Consider the following 20,064-nt stretch of genomic DNA (forward strand, 5'->3'; position numbering starts at 1 on the left):
ATGTCTTATTGCCACTGCACAACGTACGAATACCCTCTTATCAATCCTCGTACCATTGAATACCACCGAAGTTGTCTTACAACTTCAAATGTCGATGATAGCCATTTGAGACGTGTGCAATATCTAAAAATAGAATGTTGCAAGTCCAGCATAGCCGGGTAATTGGCCCACAGAACTTTGAATGCAAGTACAGTACCTCTGTACCTCTTCGCATGATGGACATTGACCCCCGACGTCTTACTTATCTAAAAGAAGGCCAACAATTCCACAGCACGATGTGCTGGGAAGCCGACTTCGCAATGACTAGCTGTGGCGAGTTCCTTGCGCGCTGATTGCTTGGGTATCCAGCCAGTTATTACGTGGCAAGCTCACGTACCGCAGTCCACGTAGCCATTTGCAATTTTTAAGTTGCCGCCCCATCAGCTTATTCTCTTGTTCACCGGCTTCTCGAATCGATGGGGAACGACATCCCCAACAACTCCAGCAGCGGCGACGACGACTTGACCTTCATCGACGACAGCGATATCCTTCTCTCTTTCGCCGATGATGATGGATACTTGAGCGACGACGAAACGGTGCTGCATCTGCTGTCGCCGTCCCCACAACTAGCCTCCTATCAATTCCCGAACGCCAACGGGCCTCGCCCCCATCAACCACCCTACGGCCGGACGCTCGCCTTGTTGTCCTCCGAGCACCAGCGCTGGTATCAATCTCGAGGTAAGTACACAGCACCATCATCGTCGAATGCTCGGTCATGGTTTCGAGGTAGACGTGGCTACAGCAGCCCCGAAGCCACTTATGCTCTTTGCTCCGAGTCAGCGCAAGCACGTGCGAACGCGCGCCAGTTCCTTGTCGAGCTTGTCGTCCACTGGTAGCACATTTATCACGTCGTCAAATGAGCCAGAGCCCGAACCTGGTGCGACGGATGATTCCATGTCAATGTCGTCAAGGTTGCAGGAGTCCCTGGCTCGAAACCTGCACTTAGCCAACGATGTTCAGCGTCTGTCGCGGTTCGTGGGTCTGTTCCTGACATGTCTATGCCAACAGCATTGTGGTAGCGACTACGAGATGCTGACTGTGCAATTCTTGCAATCGCAAGGCCTGGCGCATGCGCAAAGTCAAGCCGTGGAGCGGGAGATGCAAGTGAACCGTAAACTGACGCGCAAGTTGGACCTCGTTACCGAACGCTACCGTGTCGCCAACGAGTACAAAGTTTCCTCAACTATTCGAGTGTTGATCTTGTCAATATTATTGCAGAGGCTACGCGGCGCTCAAGAAAAGGCTAAATGGAGTGCGTGTGGACCTGCGTCAAGTTGTCCAAGCCAACGAAAACCTCACCGGCAATGGGTCGTACAGAAACATGAGCGTCGCGGAATTGGAGGTGCTCGAGACCACCCTCGAGGGTGGACTGGCGAAGGTATGCATATGTTGTACGCAGAGGAAGCTCTTGCAGTCATGTCTGCGTGTAGATTCGGGAGGCGATGCGCCAGCAGTACCGAGACGTCGTCGAAGGCGAGCGGGAAACATGTGTCGTGTGTCTGCACGAGAAAGTGTCGATCGTCTTACTGCCGTGCCGCCACCGCGTTCTCTGCGCGACGTGTGCCGTCCGAGTTCACCAGTGTCCCGTGGATCGCATGGACATTACCGACAGGTTTTCCACATTTGGCATGTAGTCTCTTAGTACTACTAGTAGTAGGTTCGGTACTACTTCTAGTACATGTCGTTGTAAAACTGAAGCAAGTTGACGCGGTTGCGTTCGTTGCGCTTGTCCAAATCGGACTGCTCGATGTGCCGCTTGATCTTTTTGCCCGAGATGGCGCTGCGCACCGTGTCTTCGTCTGATGACGACGACGATGCATCATCTTCGGAACTGCCGTGGCGTCGCTTGTGCTTCTTGCTACTGGACGACTTCTTGCGCTTCTTGGTGGAGGATTTGTCCTTCTTGTGCTTCTTGGACTTCTTTGACGGCTTCTTCTTCGCGTCCTCGTCACTGCTGGAGCTACTTCTGTCGCGATGACGTTCACGACGGTGCTTCTTTCTAGACTTATTTGCCTTCTTTGCAGACGACGCGTCGTCCGATGCACGAGACGACGACGAAGATCGCCGCCGCGTTGATCTGGATCGCTCCCTAGATCGCGATCGCCGCTCCTCGCCCTCACGTACACTGCGTCCATCTGCATTTTACCGCCCAACGTTCCATGCAAAATGGACTATGCTGATGAGAACACCAGGACGTAGGACCGTGAACATGAAGTACCTCGGGAACTCATCGTGCTGCTGCCACCGCAAAAAATGGTAAACATGAAAATCTTGTATTTTTGCAAAAATCATGAATCTGCTTTTGTAAATAGTCCAAAAAGTGAGAATTCCCAGAGTTAGGTGGTTCTTTAACCCATTCTCTTATGACGACGGTTTTGGGAGATCTGGTTACAGTATATTTCGGGCAAAACACACTGCCGTTAAAAATTTCCATTGGAGCTCTGGTTATAAAGGCAGTTTTTTTCAATCTCAAACAAAAAACATACTACTCGTAGTATTTATTGAATAAATAGAATGACAACTAGAAACCCTTGAAGCTGCTGCCATACATGCCTACGAGAGCGTCACGGCAGTTATGCATAGCTACATGATACATGGAAGTACTCAATTTAGAGCCATCGCTACCATAGACAATGAAGCAGCAGCGTATTGCTCGTCGCAACGACTGGGTGGCCTCCACTATACCGCTACTGTTGTGGTCCACAACTGTGAATTAAAATGTGATTGCATTTTTTTACACTGACTAATTAAATTCATGTAACGTTAAAATTTTATTTCGTGTTGCGCAATGGATGCAATTATATTTTTGATCCAACTATTTTGCATATTAATTTACAGTTAAACGAATACAAACGTCAAGATTTTAAAGGAGTGTCGCTCACATCCGATTGGCTTACAAATTCGTGGTGGTGAAAGAGTATAATCTGAATATTCTCGTCGAATTAGCTGGTGAATTATATCGTCTATCGTCCATGCCAAAATCCAATACAAAATCCAAGTTGATAATATCGGACGACCACATTATGGAAATCTGCATCCATTAACAGGGGAATGCAGTGCAATCGCAGTATGTAGTTACCGCCGCGTTACGAAGTAAACTGGTCCAATGCTTGATATAGTTAACGCTGTTGGTATCGGGTATGACTAATGAACTCATATTGTTGTGTTTATTCTAAACTGAAGCGCAATGGAGAATGAATCGACACTACCAAATTTACGGTACATAAGACTTTCACCTGAGAAGTGTCACGGGTCCGTCGGAGATAACGTAAAGGCGAGGCAATTCTATTCGGCTGTTTTTTGTACTACTGTAGGGCACATACTACTGGTATTTACAACAGTTCCATTTGTTCACCTCATTGGCCAATCATATCGCTACATAATTACATTATTATCCAATCCAATTATATCATCAATTACGATTCAAGTCACTCACTCCAGCCCGCCTTTTCATCGACAACGACCACTTGTATGATATCATGCTCGTATTTCAACCTATTTGTATTGATAGCCATAAAAAATCGAATCCACGACCAACCCTTCGGATTCCACATGCATACTATTTATACTTGTTTTCACTATAGCATGCAGGACAAAAAACGTTAGGTTTTAACGCTAGTGTAGGACCGCAACAAGGAGTGACATGATGATATTGTATTGGCAGGATACAACCGTAGTTCGACATTTGGCCCCATCATGACTTGCCGACGGAGAACTCTGATCGTCGCTGTTGCCGCTCTGCTGATATGCACAGGAAACATCCACGCGGACAATTTCACACAGACATCGACAGATAGACCGAATCCAGTTCGAACAACCAATACTCCGACTACGTCGCCTCCCACGTCGCCTCCCACGACATCACCTCCACCTGTGACCTCAGCACCGACGACCGCACCTGTGACCTCAGCACCGACGACCGCACCTGTGACCTCAGCACCGACAACCGCACCTGTGACCTCAGCACCGACGACCGCACCTGTGACATCGGCTCCGACGACACCGCCGCCCGCACCATCAACACCACCTCCCACAACTACTCCTGTAGCGCCCACACCGCCTCCTCCTAGCTCGACGACGCATGAACCTCCAGCGACAACGTCGCCCCCTGCTCCTGAGACGACCTCGACGCCGCCACGTCCTACCGCGTTGAACATCAACCCTTCTACCACAGCACCTCCCCCTCCGACATCGACGGAAGCACCTCGGGCGCCCGAAACCACTCCACCTCCGTTGCATTTACCCGACGAGAACGACGTCGTTGGCTCATACGATCCGTCGCTGTCCTTACCGTCGGCGTCGTCCATCGCACCTCGTAAGTCGGTTGATCCCAGTTCCAGCAGTCAAGGTACATACATATACATACATGCGTATCCTCGTTCGTTACAATGCTTGCTTCCTCGATGCTTATCCATCTTTGTTAGAAGAAGCGCATGTCACGGATGACGCGACCAACACCAAGTACATCATCATCCTTGGGTCGGTCATCGCCGGAGTGGTTTGCATCGTCTTGGCCGCCGTGTTGGTTCGCCGCCGCTTTCAACGTGCCAGCGAAAGCGACAAGTCGCTATTCGTGGACACGCAGCGCGGGTCCATGGCGTTCATGGAGTCGACCCGCCAGTCTTCCGTGCCTGTCCTGCAGTCCAACAGCCGAGTGTACGGGAAGTCCCACCTGCTCCCGCCGCCGACAAATTCCACGCCCATGCAGCGGAGCCAGTCCCGACGAGACCAATCGTCGCAGGAACCCATGTACCGGCTATCGTCGATTCATCATGCCCCCGACAGCTTCAACCAGCCCACCAACATGACGCGCATCTCGGAAGCTGAAAACAGCGACGGATCGTCCGCGACCACGACGTCCGACGTCCCAGGTGGGTTTGCCACCGATGTCCGCGGCACGGACGACCTGTGCCGCTTCACGCAAGCCTCGGACCAGTACAGCGAAGGCACGTACGATGATGACTACGGCAACGGCAGCCGGTTCCCGAGCGACATGAGTCGGGAAACCGATTGGTCCATCGGCAGCAAAGGCGCCGAGAATCCGGGGCCAACCCTCGCCGCCACCGAGTGGGGGGCGCCACCGCCATCCCAAGACCACCGAACCACCGATGACCTGCTGTACAGCGGCCGCAGCCTCATCTCCATCGACGACTCGTCCGTGCGTGGGTCCTCCGACGCGTGGCTGGACTCGTCGCGGTTCAATGCGATAGTGTCCTCAGACGTACATACCTTTTAAGTACCATCCACCCCCGTTAGTATGTATGGTAGTGTGAGTAGCCTTATTAGTCGATTATATATGGTCCTGTCGTGTTGTTTGTATTGGCACGAGGAGGCCTTATGTACTTACTGTTAACGTTAGTTAGTACTATTAATACGTAGTACTATAGTACTTCGAAGTACAACGTTAGCAATACCGTGTAGCGTATATAGGTTTAGACAGCCATATAGATTTGGACTCCTCTGTAAAATTGTATAATCCTCTGTAAAATTGTATAATCCTCTGTAAAATTATATACTCCTCTGTAAAATTATATACTCCTCTATAAAATTATATATTCCTCTGTAAAATTATATAGTTGGATTATTACACTTGATTAGAGTGATTTTGCTACGTCATATTTCCTGTAAAGTTCCACAATTGTATGTATGTGGTAATGGACACTATCCGTATCCGGATAATTGGTCCGCCACTGTCCAAATCTATATACGTTACACGGTACATTAAAGTGGTTTTGCAAGAATGATCCCTGTAATTTCTGTACAATAAAGGTTGTAAAACAAGAGTTAATCCGTTGGGTAAGGGCAAATGCGACATGACTCCCTTGTTATAACGTTATTAGGAATCCGGTTATTCCGTGGATTCAGACTTTGGAATCTGTGTTCGATAGACAAAAATATAATCCGGATTCTAGAATCCGGATTCTGGAAACCATCGATATTATGGATGGTTGATTCTTGGAGGGATTGATTGCTTCTCATAAATAGATTGTATAGGTAACGTTCTATTTACAGGATGAGTTTGGGGTTTCCAGGGTTCTGGGGTGTATCAAATCTCCGAGTACAGTGATGAAAGAAACGTCGCAGCCATGTGACCTACAGTAGTGGTCCATCTTATGGTGCTTCTTCGTTAACTATTTAACCAGTGAAGACCGTACCGGTACTCGGAGTATTCATCTTCGTGGGTGATGAATCATATTCCTGGGCTCCGCACTCGTTGGGGCAAAAATTGATGTGTATGCAACTGACAAAAGCTACGTAAACTTAGATACACGCAGTTACCTGTAAGTATCTCATCCTTGTACAAGTCAGTACCATACTCGAGTACTTGTATCTCATCCTTGCATAACTCAATGTGTTCGTCAAAACGCCCTACCAAGTCGCATGAGTGATGAAGTGGATATTATCTTGCCCTCCAGTAAATTATACGATATGCCGTGACATGTAGTGACATGTACATCTTCGTCTATGATCACGCTACAATCGCGCACTAAGCTTGCAGCGGAACGCGTCGCATTCTGTAAACCCTGGCGCGATCGCCGCCAACAAAGCGTCGACATGACGTGCTGCAATATTTCGGTCAGAATACTTGGTAAATTCTAAATAGCACGTTGTGTTTCGTTATACTTCGAAGTACCGTACTGTCAAGTGCCTAAAAGGAGCTGTCATAGATAATGGAGCCAATGAAAAGGAGTGTGATAACGTTACCACTTATCCGGTCAAATTTTGTTAACAGTAAGTGTGATTTTAAAAGATCACCATCCTTGGTTGGCCTCCATACATTTTGTCAATTTTGCGAATTTCCGCGATTAGTTTCTATTGATCGATTTGTCACGAGTTAACCTATCGATTTATAGTACGATGATTCACTCGCGTATCAATGTCCACTCCGCCACCTTGGTAAAAGACCCGGGCGACCGCGCGATCAACAATCAACGGGGAGCATTAGCAACGAATGTACAGTAATCGAGTGATTTCACGCAAAAGTTGTCATTTGATGATTTGTATGGATCGGTTTTGAACCTCATACATTTTGCAGGCTGTGACGCGACATTTGCCATCGCATTTTTTCACCCAGAGGAGCCTGTTATGGTGGCTTGGCTTTGATCACGACGATATAGACAACGAATTGGGCCCTAACTCACTCTACGCTGTGTACCCTCTACCCAACGCTACCCTCTACCCTTACACTCTCTCTATATGCTCTATTAATCCCAACGTACATGCGACTCTGGCTAGAGTTGACGTTGTTGATGTTGTCGAAAGTTCGAATTTCAAGCTGCGCGGAGATTTACAGACAGTAATTTGCCCACTTGATGACTTCAAAAGGCAATATCGCTCAACCAGGAGGGTACAGTCGTCATTGGAGGCACCTCCGATTTCAATTTCGTGGCATTTGGTCGAACCAACCGGAGCATCTTATGCGAAGATATTTCCAATTGTATTCAATGATTGGCTCCTCTATTTTCCCGTTCAATAATGTTCACTAAACCGTAAAAACGGCCGATGCGGTAAAAATGTGCCAGACCGACCTGCCAGATATCTTACACTCGCACCATTCTGGGTTGCCAAAACTAACGCTAGATATTTCACCCCCAAAACGGTAAAATAGCGTTTCCCAACGTACCATTGGGGGTGCCTTAACTGCTGATGTAAGCTTAGCTGGCTACAGTAACCCTAACACTTCCAACCAACGTCAGTACCGCACAGCTGTCAATTCATGGGATAAGCCTTGGCTACAGTACATCTGTCGGGACCTACACCTATGGCGAAGGGTGGACAAGGCAGTAGCTGGGTACTACTAATGCATTCGAACAGCGCATATTACTAGGGAATACAGTAGTTAGGCAGGCCTACGCATCTCATTTTCACTGGCGCAGGCGCACCTTAAGAACTTTCAGCGGTACGCGTGGATACATGGCCGTTTTGATTGGTGGAAATATGTAGCCGTATTTTTGATTTTAGCGATTTTCATTGGACAGCTGTGTATCTTGAAGTGGGCGTGGATACTATTTTTCACAACTCACGCAAACAGTCGTATTTTGGTATTTGGCGATTCGTAGACATGGTAACTGGGCAGCGCAATCTCGCGCGCAAGGACTTTCAGCATGCGAAGCGTATTGTGATCAAGATGGGGACGAGCGTCGTGTCTACAAATGGAGAGCCTGCTCTCGGACGACTGGCGTCCCTCGTGGAGCAGGTCAGCATGTTGAAGCGGCAAGGGAAGGAAGTGTTGCTCGTCACGTCGGGGTCCATTGGAATTGGGCGGAAGAAGCTGCACAAGCAACTGCTCTTATCAGCGTCGCTTCGTATGCACGTCCAAGGCGGGACGGAGCAGCATCACGCGCTCGACGCGAAGAAAGGCGCAATGGCCGCCGCGGGCCAGGTTGGACTCATGGCACTCTACGAGACGCTGTTCTCCATGTACGACGTCGCTTGCTCCCAGGTAGAAGATCATCACTCGACGATCAAACTATCATCTCATCGCATCTCTCTCTCTCTGTCATCGAAGGTACTAGTGACGGAAGCCGAGTTTCGAACCCCCGAGCACCGCGCCAACATCCGCGACACACTCCTGCATCTTCTCGACATGGACGTCCTTCCCATCGTGAACGAGAACGACGCGATCTCCGCGGGCTTGTACCGTGATGAAGACGGCGTGTTCACCGACAACGACTCGCTCGCGGCGCTGATCGCCGGCGAAACCAGCGCGAACCTGCTCGTGCTGCTCACGGACGTCGACGGTGTATTTGACAAGCCGCCCACCGAGCCCCATGCCAAGGTGCTGTCAGTGTTTGGTGCAGGCGGCCCCATCGTCTTCGGTTCGTCCTCCTCCGCTTACACCTCACGCATCCTTCCATCGTTTAAATCGTGACTTGCACCTACATGTAGGCGAAAAGTCGTCTGTCGGCCGCGGCGGCATGCAAGCCAAGATTCGATCGGCACAGCGCGCGCTGGCTCAAGGCGTGAACGCGGTCGTGATTGCGAGCGGGTTCAAGTACGGAATCCTCGACTCCATCATGAAAGGCACGGTCGTGGGCACGCTCTTTGTGCCCAACCCGTCAGCTTTAACGCCCGTCAACTCGCCCGAGGACATGGCGGTTGCCGCGCGGGACGGCAGCCGCGCCTTGTTGGAGCTGTCGTCAGCGGAACGTTCCAGCATCGTTCTGCGCCTGTCGCAGCTGCTCGTAGATGAATCGCCGCGCATCCTTGAAGCGAACCGCAAGGACCTGGACGCGGCGTCATCCAGTTTGGACCCGCAACTCCGCAGCCGACTCAAGTTGACCCACGATAAGCTCGTCACGTTATCTCAAGGCATTGCAAGCGTCGCCGGCCAAGATGAACCGCTGGGACGGGTCCTATCTCTCATGGAAGTAAGTTCGGGGCTCGTGCTCGAGCAGGTGACGGCCCCCATCGGCGTCCTCCTCGTCGTGTTCGAGTCCCGCCCGGACTCTCTGCCCCAGATCGCCGCCCTCGCGCTCCGCTCCGGCAACGGTCTGCTGCTCAAGGGCGGCAAGGAGGCCAAGCACTCAAACGCGTGCCTGCATGCGCTCGTGCAAGACGCGATCCGCCTCGAAACCAGCAAGGTGCCGCCGTCGGTCGTGGGCCTCGTTACCACCCGCGACGACGTCGGCGCCCTCCTCGCGCTCGACCATGTCGTGGACCTGTGCATCCCCCGCGGGTCGAACTCCCTCGTGTCGCACATCAAGAAGAACACTCGGATTCCCGTGCTCGGCCATGCCGAAGGTGTCTGCCACGTGTACATTCACGACAACGCCGACCTGGTTAAAGCCACCAAAGTGGCAGTTGACGCCAAGACAGACTATCCCGCCGCCTGCAATGCACTGGAAACCCTCTTGATCGACGAAGCAATCGTTGAGCGCGGGGCGCACCACGCGATTCTCGACGCACTTGTGGCCGCGGGGGTAACTTTGTACGAAGGTCCCCGGGCCGCGAAATTGCACTTGGTGCCTGGCGCCCTGGTATGTACACGCATATATATATTTGGGGTAAAAGGACAATATATATATATATAATGTCCTTTTACCCGAAATTTGGACTTTTGTGCTGTTTCGCCAAATTGATCGATCGATTCGTTGTCGTGACTTTTGTTATGATCGTCCAAAATCACACTACTATCAGTCATACACTAATTCGGTGTTGAATTGGTCGAAGAGAGTGTTTGATTGGCTCCTTGATTCGTGTTGTGGGTTTTGATTGGTCGATCGATTGTCTGTTGCCGACTTCAATTTCGAATCGACAATATCTGTATCTGTATCTGGCATGGCGATGCATCGAGTTGTATATATTATTTCTTCTTTCGTTTTCACGGTGTTTCGTGGTATTAGGCAGCGCCGAGCTTGTCGCATGAGTACGGATCGTTGGGGCTGACGGTGGAAGTGGTGGCGGGAGGTGTGGACGGAGCCATGGCCCATATCAACCGATACAGCAGCGGCCACACCGAGTGCATCATCACGGAAGACGCGGCGGTCGCGGAAACATTTTTAAACGGCATCGACAGCGCCTGTGTGTTTCACAACGCGAGCACGCGGTTCGCCGACGGGTTCCGGTTTGGGCTGGGGGCAGAAGTAGGCATCAGCACGGGGCGCATCCACGCGCGGGGCCCCGTGGGGGTCCAAGGACTCCTCACGACCAAGTGGAAGCTGCGGTCCGCCAAAGTGCACACGGTGGCGGCGTTCGGCCAAGGCGGCACCGACACGTACACGCACAAGACCCTGCACCCGACGACAAGTAAATTGTAGTATACGAAAAGCTACTTACTTGTACTACTACTATTGTCAAGAGATCGATCGACAACCTACCCTACCTTGTAATGTAAACGTCCGTGTGCGAAGACTGTGTAGGTTATACGACTGTACGTACTACTACGATGTAGTATTTACCAGTCTAACTTAGTAGTATTCAAGTGCATGTAGTTAGTTGGTCCAGAACGGGGTCGAAATTCGAGTTCCTGTTGATTCGAAATGATACCGGTTACGTACAACTATTATTATATTATACAGGCATTGTCATATTTCCTGTACCACATATCTCCACCGAAACCTCTATAACCAGATAAATTTAGGAGAAATCAGATATAGATGTACAGAAGTTATACGGAAGAACAGTGAAAATTGAGCATCTTTCGGAAAGATGAAGTTATTGTCAAAATTGATCAGGAAAGATTCTTTCCTGGTCAATTTTGACCATAACTTCTAAGATATTCTAATTATTGTCGATTTGATACAAATTTGGGGAGGGGGTGCAATTGTGTGAATCGCGCCAACCAAACCAATGCACAATCGATCTGATTGGTTGAATTTCATTGAGAAGGTTTTGATTGGCTGATAATTTTGAGCTCATCTGAGGTAGCCAATCGAATCGATTTAAATTCCAACGAGAAACCACGCCACAACTCGAAATTTCACTCGAAAGCACAATACTATTTTTATTTTGAAAATTATATTTATTATTAAATATTTAGGACTCTCGAAGCATTAAAATCGGATTTCTAGTGGAATTCTCTATGGAAGTATACCCATTATCAAGGTACTTCATAATAACCTATTTTGACTGAGATACAGTTGTTCAAGGCTCAACAATAATGTGAAGCCTATCAATCATTTCCAATCGGAAGTAAGCGTTAACGCAAGTACTCCGAGTATTATACAGTGAGCATACCGGTACTGTATACAGTATCTTATCTCTCCGTGAAAATTCCAACATTCGTTACCAGTACTCGGTAACGTAATGACGGAAGCTACATATATGTACTTGAATTAAATAACAATGAAAACTACTCGCAAGTGGCAGACAGACTCCTATGTTTGTTTGTGCCAGTGATTTCGAGCGTGATCGATTCTTGGCCATTGTACAGGTCCAGTACGTTTTGGCGGCATTGGTTGATCGTCTGCCGCAGCTGAGGGTGCTGCGCATACACGTTCGGATTCACGTCGAGGAGGCTCGGTACGCGGATGGCGATGCCCACGCCGGTGCCCCGGCCGGACACCCCGCTCAGTTGGCGCGTGGGTCGAAGCGAGGAGGTGGCGCCATTGTTCGATCGGATGGAGCTCATGGCCGTCTCCAGGTCGGAGCGCATGCTGGAGATAGCCAGCTCCACGTCCGACCGCATACTCGACATGACGGCTGGCTCGGACCAAAACTCGGACGGCCGCGCGTACGAAGTCCCCGACGGCGCTGCGAAGGGTTTCGCGGAATGAAAGGTCGTAGGGAACGGAGGATGGTCCTCGTCCGAGTCGTAAAACCGAGGACGCGTGCGCAGGATGGCCAAGAACAAGGCGCCGCCCATGCCGAAGCATGCGAGCACTCCGCACATAATGGCCAAAATGGTCGACGTAGACATCCCGTCCGGCGATGCGGACTGAACCGCCAGGCCCGATGAAGGCGAAGGAGTCGATGGGGACGGCTGCGTAGGCGGTGGCTTGCTGATGGAGCCAGGCGAGGCCGTGTCTGTTCCTGGATTGTCATTCCCTGCTGCCGCCTTGTCGCCCGATTCGGGACTGGTAGTGGCCGGTAGCTTGGGCAACAGCGACGGAAGCTCTGACGTGTGCGACGAGGTACTGCTCGGTGATGGACTCGCCTCTTGGTCTTCGTCGTCATGGGAGGGCTGGGGCGTTGCTAGCGAGGGTAGAGTGAACTTTTTGGAGGGTTCAATTAGATTGGACGGCATGGGAGTTTCTGAGGTGGTAGGAGACTGTAACGTGGTCACGGAAGGCGTTTTGGTCGATGTCGAGCCAGGCCTTAGAGTGGCATTGTTGGTGGTCGGAAGAGGGGTTGTGATGAGAGGGGTAGTCACCTTGGTGGTACTGTTGGGTGCTGGAAGGACATCGTTCAGCATTCTACCACCCTCCGAAGCGATACTCGAGCAACATACTACCTGGACCAGCGTGATGACAATGAACACGTATCTCCAACGAAGGCGCCGATGTGCATGGAAACCACTTGGCATGGTGGTCCCTGCACTGCCTGCCGCCGTCTGACTGGCGACAGTGTTGTACGAATCGAAGTGAAGGTTGTCGACGTACTGAAACGCTCATAAGCTTAAACGAATTCACAGGTGACAGGCCACGTTGGATACGTTCGTTCTATCATGCCACCTGCTTCGACGATCGTGCTTGAGGTTGTACCAAGACCTCGTCCCAGCAATATATTATACTGAAGTATACTGTACTGTAGTATGGACATTGTCGTGGAAATGCTAGCGACCATACAGTAGCTGAACCGTGGCATGCTGAAGTCTACCACGGGATTCCTTGTTGTTCTGGCGCAGAGTAGTATCGCAGATGTGGTGAGATGTGTCTGTCGTCAATTCGCACTATTCGAATTATCCTCGAGGGTCAAGGAAATGGTCATATTAGAACGAACTCGATGATGGAGCTGATTGATGCCTATGGTCGCAATGCTACACGATCGGATTACATAGTTTTTACTTCGCCTACCGGTAGTTGACACAAACCTTCTTCTTCGCATCTTCTTTGGTGATTTGGACCTTTCTCAACCTTGCTCGATGGACCGTTTCATTATTATTACCAAGGGGATTTTTTTAAATAACTCAAAAAATCAATTTACTAAGTTACAGTTAAATGGTCCTAGGGGAGTAAACACACATGACTCAATTTACTGTTAAGATCTATGTTCATGAACCAATCAAACGGCGCAAATACATTTGACGAATAACCGGAAAGGAAGCTTCCAAAACTCCTTGCGATTTTATATCCCGTTTTCATAAAAACGAAATTTATATGCAAATGATTATACTTTGATCAAGATAACAACATGTGTATTATATTGATTCTCAAATTTGTACTAGTATGAAATTTCCTTGGTTTTTCTTGTTTTTCTCATGCAATACCACTGCACAACACAATATATGCTTTTTACAGATGTCTTAACTTGTTTTTTTACGTTAATGTTAGCATGGATTTTTATCATGAAGTATGGTGCAAGTCATCTAAAGACTACAAAACAGTGCCTTGTCTTTCGACAGCTATTCCAACTTTGTACTGATAATTTTTTAGGAAAATAAGCCTTAATGACGATAGAACTGGACAAGCCCAACAGAAGTTACGGTTCAGATTTTCGGTGAAAAATTGATCGAGTAATAGAATTTAAAATTATCCGGCCTTTTTGTATGGAAATATATGGAGTTTGGCCGAAAAGGAGTACTAGTAGCAAATAAGTATATCTTGGTCGTTGTAAACAGCACTTATCCGTACGAAACTAACTTTTCGCTATTTTTGTGGCTACATCGGCCATCCTCAGGAGGAGACGTTTTACTATTAAACGCCTCGGTTCTTTCAGTTAAACCCACGAAAATGTTGACGTTAAACCCTTATTAGTTTACGTTGTTTACCTGGTAATTAGGTTAAACGTCCTGAATAATCCGGATACAATGCAAACGTTCCTGGTGACAGCTAAAAAGTTGCGCTGGTTGGTCACCACACGATCGTCAAGTACGATGGCGACTTTGTCTACAGTGCTGTACGTTGTAGTCATATAGCAAAACAGTAAATTTCGCCCCTTACTCAACGTCAGAGAGCTATTTTGATCGAAATGACCACAGGGGCAACGTGGTTTGTATATGTACGATGATGTCAGGGGTTGCCAAGGTATCCAGATCCAACTGAACTTTATCAACATACAGTACCAGCGCTACTGCCCATTGAGTTACGACTCACGAGGTCCAAATTGCATTAAAACATCCCATAACGTTAGCAAATCAACCACAGAACTAGACTCGCCTCTCAAAATGAGCTGCGCATCATCCAATATATAAACGAGTCGGCCGATAAACTGCACAGGAGGGGGGGTGATGGGTGCCCCGATTACCCCACTGCGGTCGATCATTTGCGAAATCGACATGAAGTGGATCCTAGTGTTGGCGCTCGCGTCGTTGGTGGGGGCTCAGCGCCCAGTCCCCCGCGCTACTCCAGTTGCTGGCCCCGCGCGCTCGAATGCAACCAACATTCCCATGGAGGCAGCAATATTGCAAGCCCAATTGAGTCGCCCCCGAAGCACCCCCCAACTCCGAGGGCGTCCTACACCAACCCGCGTCCGGTCGGCCTCTGCCCACAACGCAACTACCGCCCCCTCACCCAACCCAATTGCTACCCCTCTCCCCCCCACCACAAGTACCGCCTCGCCATCCATGACTGCTGCTTCCCCCCCGGTCCAAGAAGCCGCCCCAGTCGTCCAAGCGCCGTCCACGACCGCCACCGAAAGCAGCACCGACCCCCCCGAGATCCAAGTAGCGGACGAAGCAGGGGATTTCCCATGGAAGATTTTGGCCCAACAGCTCGAAGCCACCATGTTGACTTAACATCCCAGCAGCGCATTTTAACCTGTGAATTGACTGACTTTCATTCCCCTTAGAATGACCTAAGTTACACCGCTGTACACGCGTGGCTAACTAGCTACTACTACCTACGTAGTTCTTATGAGCTCCACGATGTTTGATTCCCGGGCTCGTTGTTGCCGCCGTTGTTATACGGACGATACGACGGCTGCTGCTGGTGCTGGGGGTACCCCTGTTGCTGCTGGTGCGGCGGGGGCTGCTGTTGATGCCCCCCCCACGCGGCCAGGGAGGGTTGCTGCTGTGGGGGCGGTTGGTTGTACGATCCAGCCCAGTTGCCATAATGCGGCTGCTGCTGCTGGCCATACGCGCCGGGATGACCCCCAGGAACGGGGGGCGACGCAGTGTGTTCACGTGCCACTCCTTGGGCAGGACCAGCGGCGTAGGACGGGTCGATGGGTCGTCCGTTGTTGATAGGGGCCCCCGCTTGCGGCTTGGCACCACCCCCTTGCTGCAGGTGGTGGTGTTGGGGGTGCAGTTGTTGGCCATAGCCCAAGTCGCCAAAGCCTTGGCCGTACTCATTTGGATGCGCTAGCTGCGAAGGATCTTGGTAGCTCAACGGGCCGCTACTCGTGTCGGTTAAAAAAACCCTCTTCAGAGTTAGTTTCGTGGTTCTGCCTTACTTGGGAGGGTTGGAGAAGCCAGGAGCGCCATCCATGCCGTACGGAATGTTGCCTCGAGGAGGGAATTGACGAGGGCTGTATTGAGGGTACTACACTCAAAAGCACTTTGTGAAAACAACAGCAACACATGGAGGTATGTGTAGGTAGGTAGGTACCTGTGGGTTTTGATAGTATCCGTGGGGATATCCTGGCTGGTGGGGGTAGTACTGGGGGTTGTAGTTGTACGGATTGTATGGCATGGCCATGCCAGGCGGCGGCGGGGGGGGGTATTGAGGATGATACGCGTGCGGCAACTGCTGGTACGGCGCAAGGTGGGGGGGGTTTTGGTGGCCAACACCTTGGTTCGCATTGGGGGACGGTTGGGCCGCTTGCTGCGGGTTGGTCGGAGGCACAGTGCCTTGTGCGTTGCTACTGCCTTGGTTCATACCCCCCGTGCTACCTCCCGCGATGGGGTTGTTGGTCTGTCCATTGTTTCGGTGGTTGCCGTGTTGCTTTCCAATGGCGCCTTGCACATGGTTGCCGGACGATGGTGTGGTCGGCTGTTGCTGGGTCGTGGGCGTGGTCGCCGACGGCGGTTGAGACGATCGGCCCGAGATGCCCACCGAGTATTGGTTGTACGTACTCGGGTGGCTTTGGTACAAGGGGCTGCTAAACGCAGCAGTCGCGGCGGGCTTGGCGGCCGCCGACGTTGTGGCCGCGGGGTACGGCGCCGTTTGGTGGGTGGTGGTCGTCGCGCGAGAGGACGCAGGGCCTTGTTGGCGCTCGTTCGGCTTGGGGAGCGCGGCAGGGGACGGCGCGTTCGGAGTGGGGTTCTGGAACTTGCGGGGGGACGCCTTCGGGCTGTCGGTCAGACCAGGCGGCGGCGCCGACGAGGCGCGGGGGGACTTGACGGGGGTGGATTGTTCGTGCGCCTTCTTGGGAGACCAGCCGGCCGTGGCGGGGGGGGTGTTGGCCCACGTCGAGGCCGACGACGCGGTCGTGTCAATATCCATCGAGAAGCTGCCAAATTGGAGCGACAGTTCGGGGGCGGCCACATCGCCCCATCGGCCCATGCTGAATTTGTTCTGTCGAGCTTCGTTGGTGGGGCTGGACGATCCGGTTTTGGCTTGTTTGGGAGATTGGGTCTTGGGGGAAAACACGGCGCCAGAGGGGGACGAGGGGGGGTACTGCAGTGACGGCGTCAGGATCGGACTCGTGCGTGTCCAGGCCGGGGGCGCAGCGTCCCAGTCCGCCGCCGCCACGGTCGAAGCGGTCGATGGCGGCGGCGCTTTCGACGACTCGAGCGACGCGCCCCACGACGCGATCGTGTCGGCAGGTTCCACTCGTTGGGTGGGTTCGGCCGGTGGGTGGTCGTTGTCTTCGTTCTGCTTGGGGGACCGCGGCCATTTCTGTTTCGAGTCGGATGAGGATGCGACTGTGGCCGGCCACGCGGTGGTCGATGGCGTCGAGGCTGGCGGCGCCGTGTCTTCGAGCTTGGTGTCCTTGGACACATCCCACTTGGGGGTAGTCGCTTGCTTCTTGGGCGACTGAGGCTTGGCCACGTGGCTCGTGTGTGACGTGGCCTTCTTTGGACTCGTCACGGGTTTCGCTTGGTTGAGGATGTTTGGCTTCTTGGCCCACGCTCCGACCAGAACGGGCGCCGGCGCCACGGGCGCACTGTTGGAATCGACGTGTTTGTGGGTCGTCTGATGATGCTGCTGCTGCTTTTGCTTGGGCTGCGGTTTGTCGTGTGAAGGGGTTGGTGCTACGAGTTCGTCGTCGTTGTCCGCAGCGTGTTCGGTGTCAACCTGCTGTTCATGTCGTTGCGAGTTGTCTGGGGCGGCACTTTGACCCCGCCCTCCGCCACGGCCGCCACGGCCACCGCGCGACAAATCCCTTCCTCCAGGAACACTTCCCTGGGCACGGCCTCCACCACCGCGCGCGCTGCCACGACCTCGTCCTCCTCCGGCGGTCCCTGTCTGCACTGCATTGTCCCCTCCACCACCATGATGGTTGTTCTTGGGCTGTGTCGTTGTCCACGAAGTCGACTTTTCTTCGGGCTTTTTCTTGGGTTGTTTCTTGCTGACCGTTGCCCACTCGTCTTGAACCACGCCATGGTTTTCCCACAGTTCGCTGACGGCCAGCTGTACTTTTTGGGCGTCGCCCTTGGTTTGCTGAAGAATCAGCGCAATGCGGTCGTCCGACGTCCCAGGCGGGCACGTTTCACGGATTCTGGCCACCTAGTCCACCAGGTCAAGCTGCGATGCACTCAGCAGCATGCACCTCGAAGGAGGGACGGTACCTCTTTGGCATTGTTGTTGGATCTGGTAGCGTTCGACCGCGGCGACAATGGCTTGGCCACGTCGTCGTTCAGCTGCTTTGCATGCAGGCCCTTCTGCAGATTGTACTCCTTCCGACTACTCATCTTGATGTGTTGTGAAATGGTCCCCGCCGCCCGCTAAAAAAATGTTCGATTTTTATTTCCGGCAACACTACAAGCTGGACGTTTGTATCGAAATAAGTTCCCTTTGATTTTATTTTGTTCCCAGCGGGTTAACACCACACATTGGGGGAAAGAACGAGGACCGCTCGTGTCGCCCAATCAAAACGATCGATGGATTGGATGTGGTTTGGACTTGCGATCTTTGTCATGGACACTCAATCTGTCGGACGCGCAACAAGTATCGCGTTGATATGCATGTTTCAGGCTGCATCTAGGTAGGTGCATGCATGGAAGGGCTCGTGGTGGCGGTCGACTTGAGGGAGTACGCCGAGACACTCTCGGCCATTCTCATGATCTGATGCTGCATGGAATGAAACACGAATGCAGGAGCACAAGTTGTGCTCATTCGTTTGCGTTGTGCTGCACAAGGCAGCATGACACACGACCATCATGTGAGCTCCATGGGGCGAATATGTACAAGTAGGATGTAGCTGGAGTGTATCTCTTCATCACCGGTTCTTTAACATGGGTCGTTCACGAAATCGTGTACCAAGGGCATTCGAAGTACTTCATTACGACGACATGCGCACTACAATTCGCCGCACTCAGTGATGATGATGGGCGTTCGGGGCTTGTTGTTGGGACCAGTGGGGACGCTTTCGATCTTTCGCATCACAAGGAGCGATGCACTGTCCAGGAGCTTGCCAAATACGACGTGCTTGCCGTCCAGCCAGTCGCAAGCTCCACATGTGATGAAGAACTGGCAACCGTTTGTCCCCGGACCGCTATTTGCCTGCCATCGATCGTGAGCTTATGCACGTGATCGACCGCAGTCGTACGTACCATGGACAGAAGACCGGCTTCCGTGTGTTTGTGGCGAAAATTTTCGTCGGCGAACTTGTCTCCGTAAATGCTCATGCGACCCGTCCCATCGCCCTATTGCATAATGCAGTTGTGAAGGATGTCAAACACTTAGAACCACCATACCTTCAAGAAGTCCCCGCCTTGCACCATAAAGTCCTGGATGATGCGATGGAATGTGCTCCCTTTGTACCCCACGGGGAGTTCGCTCTTGCGGTACTCGCCAGTGCAGAATTGCCGGAAGTTCTCCACCGTCTTCGGACAATCGTTCTTAAAAAGCTCCATGCGAAGGCGTCCAAGCGGCGCGCCGCCAAGTGCTATGTCGAAGAACACCACCACATTCCCCTTGCGCAAGGCTTCCGCGAGCAGTGGGTCCATTGAGCGTGCAGTTTGAAATTATTGTCTCTATACTTTTATGTACAAGCAATTATCACTTGTGTAGGGGTTTGAATACTAAATCATGGATTATTTATACAATTAATAGATGAACAAGTTCATTACGCACACTCACTGTCAACATTTTCGCAAATATTTGGAATGTACAGTCCTGATGTAAACTATAGACGCACGTGAATTTTTGACATTTCTCAAAACTTATTTCGATTTGAAGCTCACTGATTTGATATGATACTTTATTTAAGTTTCGAAATACATTGTTGGTGACAAAACTTTAAAATTCGAAGTACTATTTTTGAAAATTACAAAAAACCATTTTTCAGGGTGATGCAAATTATAGACGCACTTTTTCA

At 51.3% G+C, this 20,064-nt stretch overlaps 8 protein-coding genes across 9 annotated transcripts; 5 read left to right on the forward strand and 3 right to left on the reverse strand.

Moving 5' to 3' along the window:
- The first annotated feature begins 335 nt into the window (after positions 1-335).
- Positions 336-2,288, forward strand: H257_02826. 2 transcript variants are annotated; one of them, XM_009826646.1, is made up of 5 exons: positions 336-717; positions 770-1,010; positions 1,059-1,205; positions 1,258-1,417; positions 1,470-2,288. In XM_009826646.1, the coding sequence occupies exons 1-5, from the start codon at positions 456-458 to the stop codon at positions 1,671-1,673; spliced, it is 1,014 nt and encodes a 337-aa protein (XP_009824948.1). In that variant the 5' UTR covers positions 336-455; the 3' UTR covers positions 1,674-2,288. The 2 variants fall into 2 exon arrangements, with proteins under 2 accessions (XP_009824948.1, XP_009824947.1); XM_009826645.1 differs by having other exon boundaries at positions 770-1,205.
- On the reverse strand, positions 1,711-2,270 carry H257_02827 (hypothetical protein; the record flags this gene model as incomplete). Its single annotated transcript, XM_009826647.1, has 2 exons — positions 1,711-2,174; positions 2,258-2,270. 2 exons carry the CDS (start codon positions 2,268-2,270, stop codon positions 1,711-1,713), a joined length of 477 nt encoding a protein of 158 aa, XP_009824949.1.
- A 1,419-nt stretch (positions 2,289-3,707) lies between the features above and the next one.
- H257_02828 (hypothetical protein) lies at positions 3,708-5,363 on the forward strand. Its single transcript, XM_009826648.1, has 2 exons — positions 3,708-4,387; positions 4,464-5,363. Exons 1-2 carry the CDS (start codon positions 3,736-3,738, stop codon positions 5,273-5,275), a joined length of 1,464 nt encoding a protein of 487 aa, XP_009824950.1. The 5' UTR covers positions 3,708-3,735; the 3' UTR covers positions 5,276-5,363.
- A 2,703-nt stretch (positions 5,364-8,066) lies between these two features.
- Positions 8,067-10,891, forward strand: H257_02829 (delta l-pyrroline-5-carboxylate synthetase). Its single transcript, XM_009826649.1, has 4 exons — positions 8,067-8,482; positions 8,549-8,858; positions 8,929-10,019; positions 10,386-10,891. Exons 1-4 carry the CDS (start codon positions 8,102-8,104, stop codon positions 10,797-10,799), a joined length of 2,196 nt encoding a protein of 731 aa, XP_009824951.1. The 5' UTR covers positions 8,067-8,101; the 3' UTR covers positions 10,800-10,891.
- Positions 10,892-11,788: 897 nt separating this feature from the next.
- H257_02830 (hypothetical protein) lies at positions 11,789-12,928 on the forward strand. The gene has a single exon (XM_009826650.1). The coding sequence runs from the start codon at positions 11,861-11,863 to the stop codon at positions 12,437-12,439; it is 579 nt and encodes a 192-aa protein (XP_009824952.1). The 5' UTR covers positions 11,789-11,860; the 3' UTR covers positions 12,440-12,928.
- Positions 12,929-14,869: 1,941 nt separating this feature from the next.
- Positions 14,870-15,376, forward strand: H257_02831 (hypothetical protein; the record flags this gene model as incomplete). The annotated part of the gene is made up of 1 exon (XM_009826651.1): positions 14,870-15,376. The coding sequence occupies one exon, from the start codon at positions 14,870-14,872 to the stop codon at positions 15,374-15,376; it is 507 nt and encodes a 168-aa protein (XP_009824953.1).
- Positions 15,345-18,463, reverse strand: H257_02832 (hypothetical protein). Its single transcript, XM_009826652.1, has 4 exons — positions 18,314-18,463; positions 16,188-18,251; positions 16,033-16,121; positions 15,345-15,975 (listed from the first exon to the last, which is right to left on the reverse strand). Exons 1-4 carry the CDS (start codon positions 18,434-18,436, stop codon positions 15,492-15,494), a joined length of 2,760 nt encoding a protein of 919 aa, XP_009824954.1. The 5' UTR covers positions 18,437-18,463; the 3' UTR covers positions 15,345-15,491.
- Positions 18,464-18,872: 409 nt separating this feature from the next.
- H257_02833 (hypothetical protein) lies at positions 18,873-19,731 on the reverse strand. The gene is made up of 3 exons (XM_009826653.1): positions 19,442-19,731; positions 19,298-19,390; positions 18,873-19,247 (listed from the first exon to the last, which is right to left on the reverse strand). Exons 1-3 carry the CDS (start codon positions 19,691-19,693, stop codon positions 19,044-19,046), a joined length of 549 nt encoding a protein of 182 aa, XP_009824955.1. The 5' UTR covers positions 19,694-19,731; the 3' UTR covers positions 18,873-19,043.
- Between the last annotated feature and the right edge of the window lie 333 nt (positions 19,732-20,064).

This window comes from Aphanomyces astaci (genome assembly GCF_000520075.1).
Source record: "Aphanomyces astaci strain APO3 unplaced genomic scaffold supercont1.5, whole genome shotgun sequence".
NCBI classification, from domain to species: Eukaryota; Oomycota; class Saprolegniomycetes; order Saprolegniales; family Verrucalvaceae; genus Aphanomyces; species Aphanomyces astaci.